Source organism: Cervus elaphus, chromosome 11, assembly GCF_910594005.1.
Source record: "Cervus elaphus chromosome 11, mCerEla1.1, whole genome shotgun sequence".
NCBI lineage: Eukaryota > Metazoa > Chordata > Mammalia > Artiodactyla > Cervidae > Cervus > Cervus elaphus.
This window is the reverse complement of record NC_057825.1, coordinates 6,695,329-6,711,087: the sequence shown is the minus strand read 5'-3', so window position 1 is coordinate 6,711,087 and position 15,759 is coordinate 6,695,329. Positions and strand designations below refer to the sequence as shown.

The 15,759-nt window shown below is 40.8% G+C and overlaps 1 protein-coding gene across 22 annotated transcripts in view; it reads right to left on the bottom strand.

Annotated features, from left to right (window-relative positions):
- The window catches only part of FNBP1 (formin binding protein 1), a 133,406-nt gene that overhangs the window by 12,212 nt on the left and 105,435 nt on the right, over positions 1-15,759 (bottom strand). For 5 of the 22 annotated variants that reach the window (XM_043916591.1, XM_043916589.1, XM_043916590.1 and 2 more), the window contains 4 exons: positions 15,011-15,193; positions 12,010-12,093; positions 9,198-9,212; positions 5,525-5,634 (listed from right to left, as the gene is read on the bottom strand). In XM_043916591.1, the coding sequence (XP_043772526.1) occupies positions 5,525-5,634; positions 9,198-9,212; positions 12,010-12,093; positions 15,011-15,193 (392 nt within the window). The remainder of the gene's footprint in view (positions 1-5,524; positions 5,635-9,197; positions 9,213-12,009; positions 12,094-15,010; positions 15,194-15,759) is intronic. The other 17 variants (XM_043916595.1, XM_043916598.1, XM_043916596.1 and 14 more) reach the window with 10 other exon arrangements.

The window sequence follows — 15,759 nt, the reverse complement described above, 5'->3', positions numbered from 1 at the left end:
AGCTTAACCAAAAATACAGAAATAAGTGGAAAAGAATTTCTACATCTTCACCACCCCTCCACCTGCCTGCTCGCCTCTGAGCCCATACATCCTGCTGCCCATTGACGGGCACCATGAACCATCTGTTCTCTATAGGAGCCGTCTACCCACTTGCCCCCCCAGTCCACATACCCTGTTCTATCTTTTATATATATATGTATATATTGGCCATGCGTGCCATTAGGAATCTTATTTCCCTTGTTGTTCAGTTGCCAAGGGGTGTCTGACTCTTTGCAACCTCATGGACTGCAGCATGCCAAGCTTCCCTGTCCTTCATCATCTCCCAGAGTTTGCTCAGACTCATGTCCATCGAATTGGTGATTATATATAACCATTTCATCCTCTGCTGCCCCCTTCTCCTTTTGCCCTCAATCTTTCCCAGCATCAGGGTCTTTTCCAATGAGTCGGCTCTTTGCATCAGGTGGCAAAGTATTGGAGCTTCAGCTGCAGCATCAGTCCTTCCAATGAACATTCAGGGTTGATTTCCTTTAGGATTGACTGGTTTGATCTTGCTGACTTGACCACGGATTGAACCAGGGTCCCAAACATTGGAAGCTCAGAGTCTTAACCAGTGAACCACTGGGGAAGTCCCATCACTCTACTTTCTTTTATTTCCACTGCATATATTACTTCCCAACATTACATGTCTTGTTATTATGCTCATTGCTTATTGTTTGTCTCTTCCTCCTAGAACAGCGGCTCTCTGAGAGGCTCTTTGGGCTCAAGCCCTTTTGTTAACATGATACACCCCCAGTGGCCAGACCACACCTGGCACACAATAGATGCTCAACAAGTATGTGACCTTCCCAGGTAGTGCGGTGGTAAAGAGTCTATCTGCCAATGCAGCAGACGCAAGAGATGTGGGACAAACTGTACGGTCATCCACAGGTTCACAAGTCGTCTCTTGACTTCACGATCTAGTCCTCCAACTACTGCCCTATTTCTCAGTAAAACTTCTCAACAGAGGTGTTTAAAGTCATTATCTCCCATTCCTCTCCAGAAGTTTATCATTTTTATTAATCTTTTCAAGGTACCAACTTTTGGATCTGTTCATTCTCTCTGTTGAATATGTGGTTGTATTTCACTAATTGGTACCCTTTCCTTTATTATTTATCTCCTTTTTTCTGTCTTCTTTGCTTCAATTTGTTTCTAATATGTATTGAAAGCTGTCAAGTTCCCTTTATAAGCATTGGCTTTAATGACATCCCCAATGTAGGTGGAGAATGTGTGTTAAGTTCTGTTTCACATATTTTCTAATATCTATGATGATTTCTTCTTTAATCTATGTGTTACTTAGAGCTATATTCTTTCTTTTTTTAAAGCAGTAAAAACAGATTTTATTCAAAACTAACTGCAATTGGGGGAAAGAGGAGAGTGAAAAAGCTGATTCGAAACTCAACATTAAAAAGACTAAGATCATGGCAGTGGGTCGCATCACTTCATGGCAAATAGAAGGGAAAAAAGTGGAAGCAGTGACAGACTTTATTTTCTTGGGCTCCAGAATCACTGTGGATGGTGACTGCAGCCATGAAATTAAAAGATGCTTACTCCCTGGAAGGAAAGCTATGGCAAACCTAGACAGCATATTAAAAAGCAGAGACATCACTTTGCCAACAAAGGTCCGTATAGTTAATGTTATGATTTTTCTAGTAGTCATGTGAGAGTTGGACCATGTGAGAGTTGGATCATATAGAAGGCTGAGCACTGAAGAACTGATGCTTTTGAATTGTGGTGTTGCAGAAGACTCTTGCGAGTCCCTTGGACTGCAAAGAGATCAAGCCAGTCAATCCTAGAGGAAATCAATCCTGAATCTTCATTGGAAGAACTGATGCTGAAGCTGAAGCTCCAATAATTTGGCCATCTGATGATCCTGATGCTAGGAAGGATTGAGGGCAGGAGGAGAAGGGGGCGACTGAGGAGGAGATGTTTGGATGGCATCAGTGGACGTGAATTTGCACAAACTGCGGGAGACAGTGGAGGACAGAGGAGCCTGTTGTGCTGCCGTCCAAGGAGTTGCAAAAGAGTCAGACACTACTTAGTGACTCAACAGCAACAAAGCTGGGTCCTCACTGTTGTGTGGGCTTTTCTCTAGTTGAGGGGGTGGGGACCACTCTCTAGTTACGGTGCACAGGCTTCTCACTGCAGTAGCTTCTCTTGTTGCAAAGCACGGGCTCTAGAGCACGGGCTCAGTAGTTGGGGTGCACGAGGTAGCTGCCCCACGGAATGTGGGATATTCCTGGACCAGGGATCGAACCCATGTCTCCAGCATTGGCAGGCAGATTCTTTACCACTGAGCCGCCAGGGAAGCCCTGAAGTTGATCCTTTTGAACTGAATAGTTTGGGGGCGGGGGGCGGTTATTTGGCTTGAAAGTCAGTCTTCTCACACCAGCTTCCTTCTAGTTGACACCTGCATGGTCTGTCATTTCCCATTCTTTACTCTCCACCTTTCTGCACCTAATGAGCTGGGTGTGTCGTTTGTAACCAGCACACAAGCAGTATGCCAGTTTTAGGTTTTTGTCCAGTTTGAAAATCTCTTTTAATTGGAACATGTAGTCTGTTCACATTTAACACACTGATTCATTTTATTTTACAAACACAATATGCCAGGCACTGTCCTCAGCCCTTGAGGTACCCTGATACACTTAATCCTCACACGGGCATATTAACTCCCTTTTCATGGTGAGGAAACTAAACCACCAAGAGGTTAAGAATCTTGTCCAAGGTTTGCAAATGAAACAGGTGGAACCGGATTGGAACTGGGGTGTCTAGTGTGCTTGGTATTTTAAATCTTCCACCCTAATTTGTGCTTTGGATTTGTCCTGCCTATTTAATATATATTTTTGCTTTCCTATCTTGCCTTTTTGGATTGATTATTTTAAACAAAAATAAACCAAAAATCCAACCTTTTCCAGATCATGTCACCTCTGTGCAAAGCCTTTCATTTTCTGTTTGTCCTGCGTAAAATGTAAGTTGCATGAGAACAGATGTTTGTGATGTTTTGTTCATTCTTTATCCTCAAGGCCTAGAATATTCTCTTATACACAGTAAATGCTCAATAAATAGAGGTGAAGTGAATGATGAAGGTGATTTGCCTTATCACTAGCAAGCGCTGCTCTGGGGGTTCAAAGGTCATACCATGGTCACAACCCAAGTGACAGAAACTTTTCTCCACGAAATCAAACAATTAGGGAGGGTCTGTCAGTCACTTATAAAGTGGCATTTCAGATATCTGAGTCATAACATCCATGGAATTTTCTAGGCAAGAGTACTGGAGTGGGTTGCCATTTCCTTCTCCAGGGGATCTTCCCAACCCAGGGATCGAACCCAGGTCTCCCGCATTGTGGGCAGACACTTTACTGCCTGAACCAGCAGGGAATCCCCATAACCTGCTACTCCAGTGCAAAGTATAACTGCTCACTTAGTAAACAGCATGAGGTTTATCATGGATTTATAAAGCCTTTTATATCTAGTCCCAGATGTTATAAATAGTACAAAGACAAAATTTTTATTTCACAAAGTATATTTTTAATTCAAACCTAGAACAAAGTTCATTATATGTGTTCTTCTTTTTAACATACTGTAACAATGTTTATAAAGTGATATGTTTTTCAGGAGTTGCTCTCCCAGGGATTAAAAAAAAAATTAAAAAACTACTTTTCATTTGCAAACTGACAGCCTTGCCAACTTTGTTTATTTTTTTAATAACTAAATTGTAACCTCAGCTTCAATATCACTGGGCTTCCCTGGTAGCTCAGCTGGTAAAGAATCTGCCTACAAAAAATAAAAAAAGTAAAAAAAAAAAAAAAGAATCTGCCTACAATGCAGAAGACCCTGGTTCGATTCCTGGGTTGGGGAAGATCTGCTGGAGAAGGGATAGACTACCCACTCCAGTATTCTTGGGCTTCTCTGGTAGCTCAGCTGGTAGAGAATCTGTCTGCAATGTGGGAGACCTGGGTATGATCCCTGGGTTGGGAAGATGCCCTGGAGAAGGGAAAGGTTACCCACTCCAGTATTCTGGCCTGGAGAATTCCATGGGCCACATAGTCCATGGGGTCACAAAAAGTTGGACACGGCTGAGTGACTTTCACTCACTCACTCAGCATCACTGAATTTATGCAGGACTATCATGTGGCCTACTTCATGCCACACAACATGTGGAATCTTAGTTCCCCGATCAGGGGTTGAATCCATGGCCCCTGTATTGGAAGTGTGGCGTCTGAACCACTGGACTACCCGGGAAGTCCCTCAAGTTATCCTTTAAGTTCAAATCTCCACTAATAAATGATTCACTTAACTCCCTCAGTGAGAATGTAGAAAGTGAAGGACAACAAAGTGGCTTTTCTCTTTTTAAATTAAGTATAGTTGATTACAGAGAAGGCAATGGCACCCCACTCCAGTACTCTTGCCTGGAAAATCCCTTGGTAGGCTGCAGTCCATGGGGTCGCTAAGGGTCGGGCATGACTGAGTGACTTCACTTTCACTTTTCACTTTCATGCATTGGAGAAGGAAATGGCTACCCACTCCAGTACTCTTGCCTGGAGAATCACAGGGACGGGGGAGCCTGGTGGGCTGCCGTCTATGGGGTCGCACAGAGTCGGACGTGACTGAAGCGACTTAGCAGCAGCAGCAGCAGCATAGTTGATTAACAATGTTGTGTTAGTTTCAGGTAGGCAGTGAAGTGATTCAGTTACACATACATATCTAACTTTTCCTTATTGGTTATTACAAAATATTGACTTGCTGTTGCTCAGTCGCCAAGTCGCATCCGACTCCTTGCAACCCCAGGGTCTGCAGAATGCCAGCGACAGCAGAAACAGAAATGTCTATTTTAAGTGCTAATGCAAAGGTAAATGAAAAGCGCTTTTTAAACCTGTGCAGTATGTTTATCTTCTCGACAAAAATCATAACTATTAAACTGAATAAATTGCCTATAATGGAAGGTGATTTATGAATAAGGTGGCTTGCTCAGACATCATACAGACTTTGGTATACCACAGAATGTTTTGCTGTACTTGTGAAATTCTCTGATTTAAGCTGATTTTATATTCCATGGTGACAACATGGTAAATGTAGTGTTACTAAAGTAAGTGAACATATAAAAAAAAAAAGGAGAGAGATAACCATAATGCATTTTGTTCCCCAAACTTAGAATAATACCTATTTGTTGAAAGAATCCTCCCTGTCTTTATTTATTTTCATAATTATTATTTTGGCCATGAGGTGTGGCATGTGGGAATATGTGATCTTAGTTTCCCCACCAGGGGTTGAACCTGTGCCCCCCTGCATTGGAAGCACAGAGTCTTAGCCACTGGACCACCAGCAAAGTCCCTAGGAATCCTCTCTGTCTTTAATAAAGCAATCCAGGAGACTAGCTATGGCCAAACACATGGCTAAAATAACCACCTAAATTAAAATCTAATTTAGGGCCTCCCATCTTTCCAAACTGAACTCGAATTTCTTAATAAGTCGTTTCGATCCACTCTACCTTTGATCCATCTCCTTTTGGATTTCTTTATTTAATTCATCGACTTTCTGTTGGAGCTTTTTCCTTCTCTGTTCGGGTGGGAGGTTGCTGAAATCTTCTGGTGTCGCGCCCTGCAGATACAAACAGAAATGAGCCAGAAAGCCTCCTTGAAAAAAAGACACCGAGAGAAGCCTGCAGGGAGATTCCCCAGACACCAGGGCGATGCAGATGTCTGCGTGTGCTTTCATGAAATAAATTAAGCTCTTTCCCACAACACCCAGCTGAGATGCAAAAATCCGTGCATGCAAACTGCAAAGGCCCCGCAAACCGTTTTCCATGCCGGCCCGCCGCCTCCGACAAGGAAGGGAGCCTTGAGACAGGAAGATAGACTTTTGACCCCAGCGAGAATCAGTAAGGAGCAAGTCTGGAGACTGAGTCTGCACCTAGCTGTCAGTGTGGGTGGCAACACTGAAGCTTTAGGCTTATGTTTTCTTCCTACAAAAAAAACTGGTAAGTGCCCCCATCAACTGTTTCATGTCGATGGCACTTTTCCTTACCCCACCCCCACCCCCATCCCGTCTGAGTATTCCTTCCCGTCTCTGCACACAGGCTGAGGCCAAAAGTTTCCATCCCTGTGAAGTGACAGATGGGACATCCAGTTCCTCCGAGAATGTGGGTGAAGAGGATATTAAGGGAAAAAATCCTCCCCCCACTCCCATCCACTCTCCTTGCCTCTGCTTCCTCTAAAAGGCCCGTCACTTCTTTTTTGTCACCTTTAGGATCATCTAAGAGAATTCTCAGAGAATCTCCCCCACCCTCATCCCCCCAGTTTCAAAACCAACTTTCCATAATGTCTGAAATCAGCCTCAGCTGTTTCTAACTCATCAGAAGAGGTACACTTGGCTTTTTGCTGCACTACATGGCATGTGGGACCTTAGTTCCCTGACCAGGGATTGCACCCACGCCCGCTGCATTGGAAGGCAGAGTCTTAACCACTGGACCGCCAGGGAAGTCTTGGAAGAAGTATTTTTGATATCTTGATTCCCTTTCAAAAACAACTGCTCTCTTTCCTCTGTGTATGTGTTGTAAGTAGAAAATATCAACCGTGAGTTGCCAGACTTTTACCCACGCTTACTTGTCATTTCCTTAAATGAGGCTATTTTCATAAAGAAAGAGAAATTTGCTCAATAGCCAGGGATAAGCCAGGGAATTTGAAAAGATATTTTGCTTTAGAATCCCTTTGAAAAAAAGGCAAGATGGGTTTGCTTGGGAGTGGATGGAAAAGAAGGGACCTGGATAATGTAATTGCAAAATCAGCTTGAGTTTGCCAAGCAGCTTACACGGGGGCTTGTGACTGAAGTTCCTAGGCTGCTTATTAGAAAATGCCAGGCTGCTGGATTGGAAGTTTGTGATTCAGCAAATAGTTCACCACTAAGGTCACCAAAGACCTTTCAGCTAATATTCTCAAAGACTGTGTGTGTGTCTGTGCGTGCGCATGCATGTGTTTGAGTGGGACGAGATCTGAGTGAAAGCAAAATAGAAGTGATTATTCCCTAATGCCAAACCAAGAAAGTTCAACTTGCTTCTAAAGCTAAGATGAAGCCAACTAATCTTCAATATAATAATAAAGCAGACTTGTTTTTCCTTTTCCATATAATACCCGAAACTTCAACTGCTTTCCAATTTTCTCAACTCAGTCACTGAGCCCGAAAGCTCAATAGTTTTTTCTCATGCTGAATTGACTTAAATCAGCATGTTTTCTGGAACTGGAAATTTTGTTTTCATTTTTGTTTTAATGCTAGAATGTGACAAAACAGTGTAAGACGCACTGCTTCAGAAGTCAGGAAACCTAGTAAGTGGTCGATATTCATTCATTCAGATGCTCTGAGCCTCACTATGGGCTGTGAGAGCCAAAGACCTTTCCACGATGATGGAAATGCTTTCACAGGTCCACACTGTCCGACCTGGTAGCCGCACATGGCTGCTGAGCCCTTGAAATGTGCCCAGTGCAATTGTGGAACTACTAACTTAAAAATTTTAGTTACATGGGAGATTCAGGTCAACAGTTCTTCTAGATCCAAAGAAACTCAGGTCTCTGGACAGTACCTTCAAAAGTTCATTTTGTCCTATTCGCCTTTTGAAGCTTGAATTCTTTCAAATGATACTCTAACCTATGATTTATTTTGCCACGAAGGAATTTTTATTTCTGCCTTCGAGTTGGAGTAGATTTTCTGAACTCTTTGGAGGGGCCCCAAAGAGACTGACCCTACCAGGGTTTGGAAGAGGGGCTGCAGGCAAGTATGTATATTTTCAATGGCTGTGACTCTAAGGAGATCTTGTTTTACCTGCTACCCCAAACACTTGCTCCCTTGACATGAGCTTCTTCTTGAGATTTATAATTTTTATACCCACTCTGTCTTTGCGTAACTTCTTTATTAGCTTCAAAGTGAGGGCATCAAGCAACAATATCTCAAACAGAAAGACTGTCTGATAATACTATCTTTGGCCGCCAGCACCTCAGCAAAGAACAAATAAAGGGCAAAAAAGAAGCCCTGGAATCTGACAGATTCCCAGTTAATTGATCCACTTTCTCCCAAATTCATACTGATGTTCATTTAAACATCTAGATCTTTCCTTCTTGTAGACACTTTAATCGAGAACTCTTCTCAGGATTTTATTTTACCCTCTAAGAAATGTTTCATTTAATAAAAAATTCTTTCTCTTTAGGGCTGGATCAGTTGTCAAATACTGGGTCGGGCTGAAAAAATGATGTATATACTTTTATATGTGTACTCAAACACATGTATAAGTACATACATAGAGAGATAACCATAAAATACTGTCCTACATTCTCAGTAACAGTGCATAAAATGCTGATGTTATTCCTGGTTGAACTGTCAAGTTCATCACTGTCTGTGATTTCAGGATATTCTCAGCTGTGGTGTTTGAGATTACTCTATAACTTACACATATCTGAAGGACAGTACGGGTTATGTGGTTAAGAGTTTCTTTTAATAGATTTAATGATTAGTTTGACTATTTACTAGGGCTATGAAATTAAAAGTAGAAACACCGAACACTAAAGAAATCATTTTAGAAAGGCTTAGGAGGCTCTTTTCATTGTCCATAAAATTGTCTTTGATTTCTTGAATCAGCTATGCACAAGGCACCAATGTATTTACGGAGCGACTTAAAAGTTTCATGACCTTCAATTCTCGAAGGTGCCTTAGACCTGAGTCTGAGCCCAGCATCATTCCTGCATGCCTCCCTCAGGTCCCCAGTGTTTTTCATCTGCTTTTGTGGCTCCTGGAGAGGAGCAGCTTTCAACTATTAAATTTGCTTTCATTTAGAATGATGCAATATATAAACTTCTTCATATTTAATATTTATATTTATGTTCATATTTAAATAAAGCTTATCAACATCTGTCATCCTCTTAAGACTCCAGTAGTAAAGAAAACCAAATCATGAGTTAAGCGTTAATTTTCTTAATGGGGAAAGATTATGATCACCTCTGTTAAGAGTCTGGATCTTGGTATTCCAGAGGTCTAATAAGGAAACACCAACAAAGGCACACAAGGGAAACACACATCAACAGTTAACTCTGAAGATAGGTTGCGCATGGCCCAGCACCCACAAAACGCACAAAAAGACCTGATTAGATTCAGGACATGCAGGGAGTAGTTGTGCTTACCAGCTTGAGAGAAAGCTTCATGTAAAAATCGAAGGGGTAACAGGGAGAAAAAGAGAGAGAGAGAGAGAAACAACAACACATGAGAAGAAGAGGAACTTGGTCCGTTCCACTGAATTAACATAACACGTAAAGTCAACCTGGCGATTTGTGAACATGACTTGTAGCGGATCTGTGCCAAAATTCCCAAGAGGGGCCAATCTACCCAAGCCTTTCTTTAGCAGCCACGTTGCCAGAGCAAAGTATATAGGCAGAAAAGGAGAGCTTCTGTTTACCGTTCTGGACTGGTCACGTCGGCCTGAGTATAAACTAATACAAGTTTGCAGTCGGTGACATATCATGATTATAAAAGATGGAAATGATCACAGAGCCTTTTGTTCACCAAATTTCCCATGGAAAGTTTCACACAGACTAAAAGAGTTGGGAAACCAATGCATTCCACAACATACCTGTAATATTTTTATCTTAAGGGACTCTAATAATCCGAACACTGGCATTTCCTAAAGGTATTAAGGCAAAGTCTCAAATCAGTAAATGGGAACCAAGGACTGGAAGATGCTCTGAAACCTGACCTGCAAGAACCAGGAAGCCTCTCAGCACCAGGCTGGAGATGAATGCTCTCTCCCACCTGTGTGCTGCCGGCACTGCCTACTATATAGAAGATGTCTTCTGGGGCTTTCTATCAAACTGGGGGCCCCACCCACAGAGGTTGCATAGCACCTGGGGTGTTAACAGAAGTTGCTGCTCTTGCAAGTGACTTTTAGGAAACAGACTTTTAGGAAACTGTCTTTACTACTGAGGGGTACTTACTCCTCGCCGCTGTGGATTTCCTATTAATTACCAGGACATAGCAGCTTGCAATTCTGCTAGTCCTGGAGGTTGGCAAAACTGTACCAGTATTGTACTACACTGGATCCAAAACCAGATTAAAAGGTATCTCAAAATTAGGAAAAGAAACATTGATTCTTCAGTGATAGGTGAGACATGCTTTTTGGCAATAAAGCTGTATTTTGAGAGTTTGGTGCATATATACTCGGCTGTTGTAATCCTAAAAGTTCAGGCTATCGGGGCGATCCAAAAATACATTAAAGATAGAGTAGCAGAGAAAGTGCCCCTTGAATTTGTTTACTTACTTAGGTATTTATTTATTTGGCTGCACCCAGTCTTAGTTGTGGCATGTGGGATCTCTAGTTTCAGCAAGCAAACTCTTAGTTGCCCCATGTGGGATCTGTTCCCAGATGAGGGATCGAACCTCGGCCCCCTGCATCTGGAACAGAGTCTTAGCCACTGGACCACCAGGAAGCCCCCAGGGCCCTTTGGTTTTAAATTGGGAGGGAACAGGGTGTTAAAAATTCCTTAACTAGATTTTTAAAATCTTATTATTCAGATTAACTCAAAGTTGATACTTCATTGTGAATAGGCATTAAGCTTTTAAAGAAATTTTCCCTCTGGGGGAAAAATACTTTTAAGGAAAGGCATAGCAAGACAAAATTTTGGGAAGAAAAGGTACAGATCGTCATATTTGTGATAGCTCTCAGACAGACAACCTACATAACGCCTCAAGCCCTCCTGTAAATTTTAGCACAGATCTGTTTATCACAATTTGAGTTTTTTACAGACAACGCTTTCGGTGCACAGCAGAAAACTTTGCAAATATCTTCCTTGCAAAGCAGATGACCGTACACAAATGTTTTCTCACACATCACCATGTAAATATTGCTAATTTGAACTTGGCACTGTACTTGCTGTCTATTCGGCTACTTCCATGACTTAAAGTAATATATATATATATATATTTAAAAATTTATTTATTTTTAAAGTAATATATTTTTTTCTTAGCCATTCCAAAAACAGAATTCTAACATCAAGACTAATAACACAGGGCTATTACCACTTCATAATAAAAAATAATTTATTAGGATTGAGAACCGATCCCAATAGAAATAGGCAATATTGAATTCTCAAGTCCAGTTTTCTGAAGTGGATGATGATGGATAATCTACAAGAAGTGCCATCAGGTCTACAGTATAATCTTTTTAATGACTATAAACTGGTTTTTGGTCTTAAGTTGCAAGCCAGCCAGTTAGATCCTTTTAAATTAAAAACTGAATCACCTGCCAAGAGAATACTTTGAAAGGCTGCATTAAGTGCGTTGCGCGACACCTGAGGTACTAAAAAGCTGTCAGTTTCAGGCAGCGATTATGGAGCCTGGGGAGCCACGAGTGTCAATAACACATGAGGGCACACAGAGCCGGCGGATCCATGTGTTATCGGGCCGTCACAGGTACTAACCTCAAGTACAGAGAAAGGGGACAGTGAACATGAAAATATAAGTGTCTGTGATCTAAGGTCCACGGAAGGTCATTTCACCGCTCTGTGACCTTGCTCAGGCTTCGCTGATTTTTTTTTTTGGTTGTCCTTTACGGACCCATCTGTTTCAGACGTGCATGTGGGTAAGGGAGCCACACAAGGCCGTCTGCGAGAGTGTGATTCTCCCGTGACCAGCTGCGTGTTAGGGGTGAGGTTCTGCCGTAAAATCATACTCAGTGACACCAGCTCAGACAGCGGTCCCCATCAAAGCAAGGGGAGAAACGCAAGCTCAGCCCACTGACATTTTTAGGAAGCTCGTTATTGGGAAGTTTGGCTCCTTTTTCCACGCAACTTTCCGGGATGAAGGAGCCTGCGGTTGGGTGGGTACGAGGAGGCGTCTCCTGGCGTCTGGGTCAGAGAGCACCTGGGTCCCCAGTCTCGCTGCTGTCACAGGGGTTAGTGCCTGTGCCGTGACCGCATGACCTGGCGTCACAGGTAAACTTACAACATAGTCCCTAGCTTCAAAAGCATACGTGGGTTTCCCTATCGTCCTCTTCATGAGTTCTTTGTGAAAACAGAGAGACTGAGTCTGCCAATAATCAGCAAGAGAACAAAGTAAATCAAATGAAATTAACCAGAAGACTGTAACATCCGACAAACAATTGGTAGGGATTTTCAAAATCTTTTGATCAACGTTGATGGTATTTTTCCATACAATGAACTCTAAAGTGCGGGGAGGGGGGAGATACGTCCATATTTTAGATGTAGAAGGCCCTTACTCAGATCAGGAAATCTTAAGACAGTAAAGTCACACTTCGTAGATTGCAAATTGAGAACACACAATCACGCTTCATTTTTCTTTGACTTAAAGATGAAATAGTGGTTAATAAGGGTGGCATGCCAATCTCTAAAGATGTTCAATGAGACATTTTCTTACAAATGTGAATGATATACAACAAAAAATAGTTTATCCTACTTAGTCAGAAACAAAATCAGTTATGTGATGAAATATTTACATTGCATTTACACATTCTGATAATCAGAAACAAATGATTAAAATCTAGATCAGAAAGCTGCAGAACATGATAAAAGACTCATTAAAATCACAGATTTGTTATTCTCCTAGAGTCCTTTTCCTGTCTTTGGCACAATAATCTTGAAGTTAAAAAGTGGAATAAATGAAATACTAGCGAGGACTATGTCATTTTAGTTAGGGATCCTGTTAAACCACGTACCTTCTGTTTTGAAATTGCCTTAAAATCAAATTTATTTCCCCAAACTTCAGATTTTTTTTAAACTTCCTTATCTTACTTCTATGATGCATTTCCTTTTCTTTTTTCGCACTGCTATTTCCTGAAGAAAAGCACATCAAATCTGACCCTAAAAACAGATCAACTAAAAATGAGAGAAGCAAAAATATGTTTATATTTATTTACTGATGCTTCATGTGTGTGTGTATTTATTCTCAAAAACACACTCACCGTTTAGGAAATTTAAAGATAGAGGTTTGCTGAGCACAGATTTGAGGTGTAAGAAATAAAATTTATTTTGCTAATTATGTTTTTTTTTTTAAAGAGAAGGGCATTGCTTCAATTAATCAAAATAACCCATTTCTCATTTCACTGTTTTTGTTTTCAAGTGTTTATTTTTTTCCTAGTCATCTTTTCTTATGCTTATTGATTACTGACATTCTTGGTCTCTTCCTAAACATTTAGAGAACACCATGAAACATGCTTTAGAAACCATTTTCCACCAATATTGTGATGTTGACAGAAGAATGGACTAGATACATATACAAACAGTGAACAACCATGAATATTCGACATTTTTCATTATGAGATCCCAAAAGACAATGCAGACATATTTTCATAAATATAATAAATGAGTGCTCTGTAAAGGTTTTGGAAGCAGCAGAGGTGGGGTAACTGTTTTACAGTTAATGTAAAATTTCCTAGTTGATAGTCTAGTATAGCGACCTATAGTCATTTGTTGGAGATTCTTCCATGAACAAGGAGCAGAGATGGATGGAGAATTAATTCTAAAAGCCAGCATAATGGAGATCTAATTATAGAGTTCAACATGAGCCATCATCCACTGCTGAAGCTATATTCTGCCTTCTAACAAGGGCGCTCTTGAAATCTTTAGGAAATTAAATTCTAATTCTTACCCTGATATGCTGGGTAACCTTAAAACAGGATAATTCCACCAACTACACTCTTTGCAGAAAACTTTCAGATTCTATTACTAAAGGAATCAACATATAAAAAAAATGAGGGTTTTGCCCCTTAATTTAAAAGGTAACAAGGTAGCTATTTTTTAAAACATCTTTTATACACAGAGGAAAGGAAAAGTAAAAATTTGTTACAAGGAACACATCTCCACTACAACCATATTGCAACTCTCACAGAACAGAATAAAAGCAAACCTTACCACATATGCATTTAATGTTTGTTTACTCATTATTCATTATAAAGAGTATTTTGGGATGGCTTAGACTGACCATTTAGGTTTATTCAAGAGGCTACAAATGAATGACCTTGTTCCAATTTTTTTCTAAAAAACCAAACTGGTATCTGCTTTGGACTGCTGATCAATTCCATAAAACCGTATGACTTAAGCACATGTGAACTTAATTAGGATGGCAAAACTGAGTCAATCAGAATAAAACAGTTTCTTCTTGAGTGTGAACACATAGACTCTCAGATCATAAACAGGTTCTCTGGCTCTAAATCCTGGCTATATATCTTCCTAGCTTCATCTTTGTAGGTACCAGTTTGCTTATCAGTAAAATAAAGAAATCTTAGTACCTAGGTTCAAAGGGTGGTTGACAGAATTAAATGAGCACATAGAACAGAGTCTGGCCAATGACAAGTATACGATAAATATCAGCTGCTATTATTTCACCCTTTCAAGATACATACTGCGCTAGCTCTTATGCAGTCAGATCTGTTACCAGATGTTTGATCCACAGCTTGTAAATTCACCGAAACAGCTAAAGAAACCCCTGTAATCCATACCATTTCCCCGCAGACCCGGAGGCATAGCTCAGAGAGAAGTACCCTCTTTATACACTGTTTCAGTAATTATTAAGCAAATTTTTTCTGACTGTGCAGTGATTTCCACCTCTTCAAATGTTGCTAGCTTTAGAAACCGAATCTAAGTTTCCTTTTTTTGGTAAGATCATGGTAAAATATTAATGACTTAGATATTTCAGAAAGGAAATGAAGCAAGGTCCCACCAAAATGGATTACAGACAATAAAGAACTCTGGCTGGCTGGCTTCCCCTCCCTCTCCTTCCATCCATCCTACTTCCTTCCGTTATTTTGTTTTCTTTTTTTGCTCTCTCTGTGGCTCTTCTTCTTTCCGGCTATAATGAATCATAGGTTCTTATTGTTTTATGTTATGGGAAAACACAATGGAGTCATTCACAAACAAAATTAAGTTATGCAGAACAAAACATGCAACCAAAGCGCATCAGAGAGACAGAACTTGAGAGGTGAACTTACCCCACGCTTTAGACTCCTGAAGCAGTGGATTTTGGGTTTGGAGGTCATGAACTCGTTGAAGCGATGGGAGAGGGGTTCCTTTTGCTGCTTGGGAGACTGGGGGCCGTTGGGAACAGCAGAGGGTGAGGCAGAGGCAGGGGGAGGTGGGGGAGGCTGATGGGGGGATGTTAAAAGGGACATAAGCTACGTGTAAGAGATGGAGCAGTGACAGAGTAAAAAATCAGAAACAAGAAGATAAGACACAAAACAAAAATAAGCATCAAATAATATTTGAAATCCAAAGCAAGTCAAACACAAACAATTAAAAATTTAGGCCATGGTCCAAAAGAAAACATGGAAGGACATGTTAGATGGAGAATATGGTGAAAGTGGGAGTTTTAGTAAGTAAAGCAACAGAGGAAGAGCAAGAAATATCTGACAAGAAGCTCATGCGGACTTTCACATGCAAACTACCGTTCTAACTAGTTACTCTAAACCAGTCTAAGCCAGAAGGGTAAATATTTCTAAACCACCTAGACTAACACAGCTAGATGGGAGAAAATGAAAGTCCTTAAACGCTCAGGTTGTGAAAACAGCAAGACAGTCTTTTAAAATGAAATTTTAAATTATTCTAAGGTTAAAGCGGTCCGTGTCGCCTCGATCACACCCTTTATGCCCAGGTTAATGCTGTCATGCACCTACGTATCACACTCTAAAAAGAAAATAAAAAATGTTCATGGATACATTTGTTAACATGAGCTCGAAACTAG